At 46.8% G+C, this 9837-nt stretch overlaps 1 protein-coding gene across 1 annotated transcript; it reads right to left on the bottom strand.

Moving 5' to 3' along the window:
* Window positions 1–553: 553 nt before the first annotated feature.
* On the bottom strand, window positions 554–9534 carry il17a/f2 (interleukin 17a/f2). The gene is made up of 3 exons (XM_063054935.1): window positions 9433–9534; window positions 4941–5167; window positions 554–2550 (listed from the first exon to the last, which is right to left on the bottom strand). Exons 1-3 carry the CDS (start codon window positions 9454–9456, stop codon window positions 2313–2315), a joined length of 489 nt encoding a protein of 162 aa, XP_062911005.1. The 5' UTR covers window positions 9457–9534; the 3' UTR covers window positions 554–2312.
* Between the last annotated feature and the right edge of the window lie 303 nt (window positions 9535–9837).

The raw sequence follows: 9837 nt of genomic DNA, 5'->3' as shown, positions 1-9837 counted from the left end.
TGTTGTCTTTTGTACATTGGTTGATCGTCCAACCTGTGTGTGTTTTTTGTTGTTTATTTGTGTTTACTGTGAATGTCCACAAGAAAATGAATCTCAGGGTTGTGCACTATATGCTGCCATATATATACTTTGATGATAAACTTACTTTGAACTTCGCACCTCAGCCTCCACCGCGCCAAAGAAAACAACCCAGGTTTGTCCAGCCTCTCATGATAACACACGCCTTCTAATTCAGGCAACATCCTGGTAATCCTCTTCTACAGCCTCTCCGAACCCCCTTAGAAAAACTCACTTGCGCAGGTCTCCTGTCATCGCTGGCTACAAAGGACAGCCAACATGTTGGTGCCAGAGCATGGTGACGCTTGCGACTGCCCCCAGCACCGTCACGCTGTGTTTCGATGCATGTGTGACAAATAAAGCAAATTTAAAATCAGACTTTTGCCTGTCTTTAGCCAAGCACCGTTGATCGCAAACACTCAGACTGGAAACCACAGATGCTTGAAACATAAATCTTTATTTTAAAATTAAATTGTACAGTGAGGCTCTTTAGTCAGAAATATTTCATATAAATATTTTTTAAAATAACTTAATAAATTAATAATTAATACATTCTGACACTTCCCTTTGCTTCACTTCCCAGATCTCAGGTGGACTTCTCCAGGATTTCTCCTTCCTGCCTGGCTTCCTACTCTGACACGACAGTGAGCAGAGGCCGTACCAGCCAGCAGATGTGAGCCAGGATTGTGCCAGTTCAGACTGGGGGCTGATGTGCTGACCACAGATATGACATGGCCATACCGCTGGGGCGATGCTTACAGTCAACACAGGCCTTCCCGTTATACTGTCCCACGATCTGGGCACGTCACCATTCGGTTTAAAGAGCTGGTAAAAATGGCAAAGCCCTGCTAAACAAAGGTTCAGCTGAGGGCATTAGCCAGCGACCAGCTGATGGGTTGTGACTTCAGACGCCACTCCCAGGGGGGTGCTGTTGTCTGTCAGCAGCTGCATTACCTAGTCTGGCTGATGGAGAGAAAGACAAGGAGAACAAAAGATCGATATTCTGTGTGAATTCACTGACCAGATGCCTCCAGGACTGGAGGGCCTGAGTTTTAGGCAGAGGGTGGGCAAGCTGAGGGAATTCATTTCCACAGACAGCTGTGCAGGCCAAGTCATTTAAAGCAGAGGTTGGTAGGGTCTTGATTAGTCAGGCTGTCAAATGTTACAGGGGGAATGGGGCCGGGATGGATAATAACTCAGCCGTGATGGAATAGCAGAGCAGACTCGATGTGCCCAATGGCCTAATTCTACTCCTATGTCCTGTGATCTTTCACCGAGTTCACTGACTGCACGGCGAAGGCAAAAGGCAAAATGTCAGTATTCATTTCCAGAGGACTAGAAGGTAAAAGCAATGATGTAATGCTGAGGCTTTATAAGGCACTGGTCAGACCACACTTGGAGTATTGTGAGCAGTTCTGGCCCCCTTATCTAAGAAAGGGTGCACTGGCATTGGAGAGGGTCCAGTGGAGGGTCGCAAGAATGATCTTGGGAATGAAAGGGTTAATGAATGAGGAGCGTTTGGTGGCTCTGGACCTGTACTCGCTGGAGGTTAAAAAAAATGAGGGTGTTTCTAATTGAAACTTATTGAAAATCAAAAAGCCTAGATAGAGTGGATGTGGAGACAATGTTTCCAAAAGTAGGGCAGTCTAGGACCCCAGGGCACAGCCTCAAAACAAAAGGACAACACTTTAGAACAGAGATGAGGAGTGAATCTGTGGAATTCATTGCCACAGGTGGCTGTGGAGGCCAAGTCACTGAATATACTTAAAGGTGAAATTGAGAGGTTCTTGATTAGTCAGGGTGTCAAAGGTTACGGGGAGAAGGCAGGAGAATGGGGGTGAGAAGGATAATAAATCAGCCGTGGTGGAATGATGGAGCAGACTCGATGGGCCGAATAGCCTAATTCTGCTCCTCTGTTTCATGGTCTGGTAAGACGTTCTTGATTAGTAAGGGTGTCAAATGTAATGGCCTTATGGTCCTATGGTCTCCTTGTGAAGCCTGCAATTCTAACCGCTCAGGCTGCGGGATCTACTGAAGGCGTTTATTCTCAAGCAAAGCACGGGCAATACTGTGCTGGTGGGGCCTCTCGTTATGTTGGTGACCGGCTGGAGTGGGTGCTTTAAAGCAATACGTTAGTCTGGCTTATGATGAAAATACTGTCTCCCTCACTGTGACTCTAGTTCGGAATGCTAAAGGAACGTGCTACTAATTGGCTTAATATTACTTTCTGCTTTGGCTGCCTACGGCTGTCTCTGTCAGGCAGTATGCACATCTGGGCGGACGCAGACACAGGCAACGGGCACCAAGATTTTCTCCACATGGAAAGTAATCTTGTTGCCAGGCGACGACTTCTTCTTGAGGACAAGCATCTCCTGCTTGACCAGGCGAGTGTTCAAGCTTTGGTCGGGAAGGCCCCGACTGTTCAGGCAGTAGCTGTTTCTGCACTCTGCCCTGAAGATGATGGAAGGGTAGCGGTTATCATCGGAGTCCTTTCTGCCGTAGGAGAAAAGGGGGAAAATGTCAGTCACAAAGTCACCGGGACAAATATACTCTTCCTTCATCACTCTGGCCTTGAACGGATAGTAGTGGACATGGCCCAGTTGGTCATGGTAAAGCCCTACCCACCACTGAGCACATCCACAAGGAGCGTTGTCTCAGGAAAGCAGCGTCCATCATCAGGGACCCCCTCCACCCAGGCCAGGCTCTCTCCTCCTTGCCGCCATCAGCAAGGAGGTACAGCCTCAGGAACAGTCATTGCCTCTCAACCACCAGGCTGCTGAACCAGAGGGGACAACTTCACTCAGCCCATCACTGAACTGTTTTCACTGTGGACTCTTCATCTCGTGGTCTCAATATTTATTGCGTATTTATTTATTGTTATTACTTTTTTTTGTTGCTTCTTTGTATTTACTACGAATGCCCGCAAGAGAGTGAATCTCAGGGTTACATAGAGTGACACGTATGTACTTGATAATACATTTACTTTGAACTTTGAACCTTAGGTGCATAGGACAGTTACCCACTCTCAGTTTGGTTGTTTGGAATCTCCAGCATCTGCACAATCTTTCCCAGTGGCTGCCCAGTTTAATTCTATGACACAATCCCATTCCGACATACCCATCCATATGCTTCTATTGGGCCAGGGTGAGGTCACTCTCATATTCGAAGAGCAACCTCTCGTATCCTGTATTATGTGTGTTTCCTCAACGTTTCCAGCATCTACAGAATGAGATGTACCACCAGCAAATCTGGTTGCACGGTTAATTGACCACTGTAGGTCAATGATGGAATCTGAGAGTTGAGGGATAAACTGGCTAAGTGTTAGATTATCTTTATTTGTCGTGTGTGCATGTTGAAGGGAGGGGGTTAAGTGGAGACAGGTTCTGTGCACTGGCCAGTTCCAGCCGCTATCAATGACGCTGGCATTTGCCTCCAGGTAACAGGAGCCACTCAGCAGGCCAGGCAGCATCAGTGCAGGGAAGAGTCCCAGCTCGAAACTTCTTCCCTTCCACAGATGCTGCCTGCCCTGCTGAGTTCTTCCTGCATGTTGTGTGGTTACTCTGGACTTCCTGCATCTGCAGAAGCTGTTGTGTTCACAATAGAAAGAAGCCACTTCGCTCATCAGGTCTATGTTGTAAGGAAACATGAGAATGCAAAAGAAAACTGCAGAAACTTCACAATTCCAGCAACATAGCCGAGGACACTCCATCATGAGTGTCCAAAACCTAGCAACAACACTCAGAGTTCAGTCACATATACAACACACCGGAGGAATTCAGCAGGTCAGACTGCATCTCTGCAGGGGAATAAACAGACAATGTTCTGGCTCGAGACCTTTCATCAGGACCGGAAAGGAAGGGGGCAGATGCCAGAATTAGAAGGTGGGGAGAGTGGAAGAGAACCAGCTGGCAGGTGACAGGTGAGACCAGGTGAGGGGGAAGGTGGATGGGTGGAGGAGGGGAAGAGTATGAGCTGGCAGGTGACAGGTGAGACCAGATGAGGGGGAAGGTGGATCGGTGGAGGAGGGGAAGGGTACGAGCTGGCAGGTGACAGGTGAGACCAGGTGAGGGGGAAGGTGGATGAGTGGGGGAGAGAGATGAAGTAAGAAGCTGGGAGGTGATAGGTGGACCATGGGAGAAAGGGAATGAGGAGGGAACCAGTGGGAGGTGATAGGCAGGTGAGGAGAAGAGAAGGGGTGAGAGGGGAGTCAGAGTGGTGACTGGAATAAAAGGGGATGTAGAAATTGGAGAAATAAATGTTCATGCCATCAGGTTAGAGACTACCCAGGCAGAACATGCAGTGTTCATCCTCCAGCGTGATGTGGCCTCATCGTAGCAGTGGGGGAGGCCATGGACTGGCATGTCAGAATGGAAATGGGAAGTTAAATTCCTAGCCTGTATTCCTTCCTCTCCCTCCACCTTCTTATTCTGGCTTCTGCCCTCTTCACTTCCAGCCCTGATGAAGAGATTCAGCCCACACAGTGGAGATGCCAGTGTGCTGAAGAGATCGGCAGTGATGGAAAGAGCTATTCCTTGTAGGGTGCGTTTCTTTAGCTGGCTGTGCGGGAGGTAATGGGGTCTATAAAGGCAGCACAGTAGCTTAATGTTATGACAACGCCTGCAATCGGTACAATTTCTAGCGTATGTACGCTTTCCCTGCGACCGCGTGTGCTTCCTCCAGGTGCTCCAGTTTCCTCCCACCGTCCGAAGACATACTGGTTAGTGTCAGTGAGATGTGGGTTTGTGGGCTGTCCCCAGGACATTCTCACACTGTGTTGGCTGTTGATGCAGACGGAACATTTCACTGTGTGTCTCGATGCATGGTAGGTGTGATGAATGAAGCTAATCTTTATAAAGAAGAGAGAGGGCTGTAGGGCTACTTACTTATAATGCCAAGGGGACAGGGAGCGGTTCCTGAAGGAGGCATCGTGGAAATATTGGCTGTGCTTCGGGAAGTCGGCATGCAGCTTCAGGTTCCCCAGTTCCAGCGTGTACTTTGTGGTTCTCCTCAAGCGCAGGTGGCTCCCCTTCCTCCCATTCTTCTTCCCTTTCCCCGCCGCAGCGGGGTCTGTCATGGCAGCGAGCAGCAAGGTGACCAGCACCGCAGTTACCTGGAGGCAAACGGCAGCGTCGTTGATGGTGGTTGTGGAACCTGTCTCCACTTAACCTCCCCTCACCCCCCCCCACATGTGACAAGTAAAGCTAATCCTAAACTTCAAAGTAAATTTATTATCAAAGCACATATACGTCTCCATGTACAACCCTGAGATTCGCTTTCTTGTCGGGAAACTCAATACATCCAACACAGAATAATAACAGAATCAATGAAAGACTGCCCAACTTGGGCATTCAACTGTTGTGCAAAAGAGAAAAAAACTGTGCAAATCCAAGAAGACAGAAGTAATAATAGTAATAATAAATAAATAAGCAATAAGTATCGAGAACATGCAATTAAGAGTCTTGAAAGTAAGCCCCTAGGTTGTGGGAACAGTTCAGTGATAGGACGAGTGAAGTTCTCCCCTTTGGTTCAAGAGCCTGATGACTGGAGGGGAACAACTATCCCTGAATCGTGTGGTGTGGCCCTTGAGGCTCCTATATTTTCCTGATGACAGAGGTGAGAAGGGAGCATGTGGGGGTCCCTGACAATGGATGCAGATTTCCTGTGATAACGTTCCATGTAGATGTTCTCAATGGTTGAGAGGGCTGTATCCACTATATCTTGTAGGATTTTCTAATTAAGAGCATTGGTGTTTCCATACCAGACTGTGATAAACAGTCAATACACTCTCCACTACACATCTATAGAAGTTTGTCAAAGTTTTAGATGTCATGCAAATCTTTGCAAACTGCTCAGGAAGTCGAGGCACTGCTGTGGTTTCTTCATAATGGCACTTACGTGCCGGGCCCAGGACAGGTCTTCAGGGATAATAACACCGAGGAATTTAAAGTCGCTGACCCTCTCCACCTCTGATCCTTCGATGAGGAGTCTCTGAAGCTCAAGCTTTCCAAAGCTTTGGTCAGACAGCAACTAGAGTGTTGTGAGTGGTTTTGGGCCCCTGATCTATGAAAGGATGTGCTGACATTGGAGAAGGTTCAGTGGAGGTTCACAAGGATGATCCCAGGAATGAAAGGGTTAACATATGAGGATCATTTGATGGCTCTGGGCCTGTACTCGCTGCAGTTTAGAAGAACGGAAAGGGATCTCATTGAAGCACTTTGAATATTGAAAGAGTGGATGTTGAGAGGATGTTTCCAATAATGGGAGTCTAGAACCAGGGGGCACAGCCTCGGAGCAGAGGGACATCCACTTATAACAGAGACGGTGAGGAATTTCTTTTAGGCAGAGAGTGGTGAATAATCTGTGGAGTTCAATGCCACGGATGGCTGTGGGGGCAAAGCCATTGGGTATATTTGAAGTGGAGGTTGATAGGTTCTCGATCAACAAGGGTGTGAAATGTTACGGGGGGAAGGAGAATGGCAGAGCAGACTCGAGAGGAGCAGAATTACACCATTCGCCTACGCCGTATGGATTTCCTACCCAGAAACCATGGGGATCACTGATCCACGATGATCTCAAGCTCAAGGTCAACTTTCATCCGTACAGCAAAATGGAACAATGTTCTGCAAGGACCAAGGTGCAAAGCACAGTACATACCATGTATCACATACAATATATCACAAACCGTATATCACATACAATATCACATACCGTATATCACATACTGTATATCACAAGCAGCACATAAAACAATATTAGCACAGCAACACACACAAAACACTCGAGGAACAGCAGGTCAGGCACCATCGTTGAAAAGGAATAAACAGTCGACATTTCAGGCCGACACCCTCCCTCAGGACTGAGAAGGAAGGGGGAAGACACCAGAATAAAAAAGGTGACAGGAGCAGAAAGAGGCAAATGCAGGTGGGTGGGAAAGGTCAAGGGCTGGAGAAGGAAGAATCTGATAGGAGAAGAGAGTGGACCGTAGGAGAAAGGGAAGGAACAGGGGAAATATTAACACAAAAATTCTAACAGATAAAAATTAGCATGTGGCATGTCACTGTCCGAACCCGCACAGGCTGGTGGTATCAGCCCCACACACCATGGGCATCCCATCAGTACCATCTCCAGGAGGCACTGCCTCGAACTGGCAACATCCAGCATCAAAGATCCCCTCCTTGCAGCCTACATTATCTTCATTCAGCTACCATTTGCCAGAGTCCCACACCATCAGGTTCAAGAACAGCTGCTTTCCTTTAGCTCTTCAGCCAGCACTACCCTCATCACTATGACCACTGAACTAAAATAGACCGGTGACTTCGTTCTTGTTGGGTTTTCTAGCAATAATTATGTATGATATTTCATTTATGTTTCTTATATGGTGCTTGCTCTTTCCTTGCCAGAACACCCACCCCACCCCCAGCACCTTTCTGGAGCTCTGATGCACATTTGATGTCAGAAACATAGTCATAGGTTACTACAGCACAGAGAAAGGCACTTTGGCCCATCTAGTCTGTGCTGAACTGTCCTTGTGCCTAGTGCCATCCACCCGCACCCCGACCATATCACTCCATACCCCTCCCATAGACCTATCCAAACTTCTCTTAACTATTGAACTCAAACCCACAGCCACCACTTGTCCAGGCAGCTCGTTCCACACTCCCACTACCCTCTGAGTGAAGAAATTCCCCCTCATGTTCCCCTTAAACAGTTCACCTTTCACCCTTAACCCATAACCTCTAGCTTGAGTCTCACCGACCTCAGGGGAAAAAACCTACATACATTACCCTATCTATACCCCTCATAATTCTATCCAATCTCCTGCACTCCAGTTAATAAACTCTCAGAACATTTCTATACTGCTGATGCAAAACAACAAACATCATGACATATATCAGTGAAAATAAACCTGATGCTGGTTCAGATTCTGCCAAGCACTCAAATCAGCAAAGAATGGAACTCAGTGGACCTAATGTGGGTAAATGGGTTTAGTATAGATACGTAGACTGGGTAAATGGGTTTAGTATAGATACGTAGACTGGGTAAATGGGTTTAGTATAGATACGTAGACTGGGTAAATGGGTTTAGTATAGATACGTAGACTGGGTAAATGGGTTTAGTATAGATACGTAGACTGGGTAAATGGGTTTAGTAAGAATAGGTTTACTGGGTTAGTCTGAAGGGCCTAGTTCTGTGATCTGTGACTCTGTGGCTCTATCCACTTTATTGGTCAGAATCACAATAGCAGTAGCATGCTGAAGTTTGCTGGTTAATGGATAGAGTGGACCCTGGAGTGTAGGGGATTGTGGGTAAAATAGACCCATTAGTAATCATCCTCTGTCCTAATCCCACAACATGGGGGTCACGGTTATGGGATTATACAACATGGAAACAGATCCTTTGGATGTCACACACATGCTGACTAAGTGAGCTAGTCCCATTAACCGAGGGGCTCTGTGGTTTCCTGTCCATGTACCTTTGCAAATGTCTTTCAAAATGTTGTAATTGTTCTAATATTACTTCCATGCTGCATGATCCTCGAGTTGGGAATCTCAGCTGAGCGAAATCCCAGCAGAAGGTACTTGGGCAACTAATGAATGATTGAGCAGCAAACACACACACACACACACACACACACACACACACACACACACACACTCTCACACACACACACACTCACACAGACACACACACTCCACACACACACACACACACACACACTCCACACACACACACACAATGCTGGAGGTACTCAGCAGATCAGGCAGCATCAATGAAAATGAATAAACGAGACCCTTCATCAGGACTTTGTATATCTCTACCAAATCTGCCCTTCTATGTCCTACACTCCAGGGACTACAGTCCTAACCTATTGAAACTTTCTCGTTAACCCAGGTCCTCAAGTCCTGGCAACATCCTTGTAAATTTTCTCTGCACTCTTTCAATCATATTGATATCCAGCTGCTCATTGGGTGCTTCCAATGCATCGACAGTTGTCGGTGCCTGGAGGTTTATGGCAGAGAGAGTTTCTCCCTTCTGCCGCCTGCTATCCGGGGCTATCGGGGACTATCGGGAGTCGATTGGAACTTTGCGACTTTTTTTTACCATTCCCATGGTCTGTTCTTTATCAAATTATGGTATTGCTTTGCACTGCTGTAACTATATGTTATAATTATGTGGTCTTGTCAGTGTTAGTCTTTGGTTTGTCCTGTTTTCTGTGATATCACTCTGGAGGAACATTGTATCATTTCTTAATGCATGCATTTCTAAATGACAATAAACGAGGACTGAGTGTTCTTGTAATATAAATCTAAAAGATATCAGCATCTACAATCTCTTGTGGCTGCGTGCATTATTTAAAAATATCGCTTTTCTTACCATCAATCTGCCCTTGTAAAACATCTTGAAGCCTCTTGCCTGATGCGGCTGGAGTTCCACCTGACGCTGGTCGTTCTCGAGCTGGGCTGTGATCACTGGAAGGTCTGCCTCAAGCCTGTCTGCTCGAGTGGTTGCTACATCCCCTTTTATTGAGGGCAGACTTCACGTGGTTCACCGCAGATTACTGGCAGACGTGCAGGGGTTTCTACCTTCTCGCATGGAAAATGATATCAGCAGATGACTGAGTCAGGGGTTGAGGCTCAGAGAGTATCCAGGTTCATGGACTTTCCTCCTCTTTCTAATAATTTAGAGCAGAATTAATCTGAAAACCACATCTAACCTATTTAATGTCAGGATCAAAGCAGCGACCTGCATTGGGTTTTAGAGCAAGCTTATTCTTTAACT

The sequence above is a fragment of the Mobula hypostoma genome, chromosome 8 (genome assembly GCF_963921235.1).
Source record: "Mobula hypostoma chromosome 8, sMobHyp1.1, whole genome shotgun sequence".
Lineage (NCBI taxonomy): Eukaryota > Metazoa > Chordata > Chondrichthyes > Myliobatiformes > Myliobatidae > Mobula > Mobula hypostoma.
This window is presented reverse-complemented; position numbering and strand designations above follow the sequence as displayed.

Bases quoted from the DNA above. Each gene is read 5' to 3' on its own strand.
- il17a/f2 (XM_063054935.1), bottom strand. From the start codon at position 9,456: ATGTTTTACAAGGGCAGATTGATG. The intron at 5,168-9,432 runs GTAAGAAAAGCG...GTTTGCCTCCAG, and splicing joins TTTACAAGGGCAGATTGATG to GTAACTGCGGTGCTGGTCAC. The intron at 2,551-4,940 runs GTAAGTAGCCCT...CTCCTACGGCAG, and splicing joins CTGTCCCCTTGGCATTATAA to AAAGGACTCCGATGATAACC.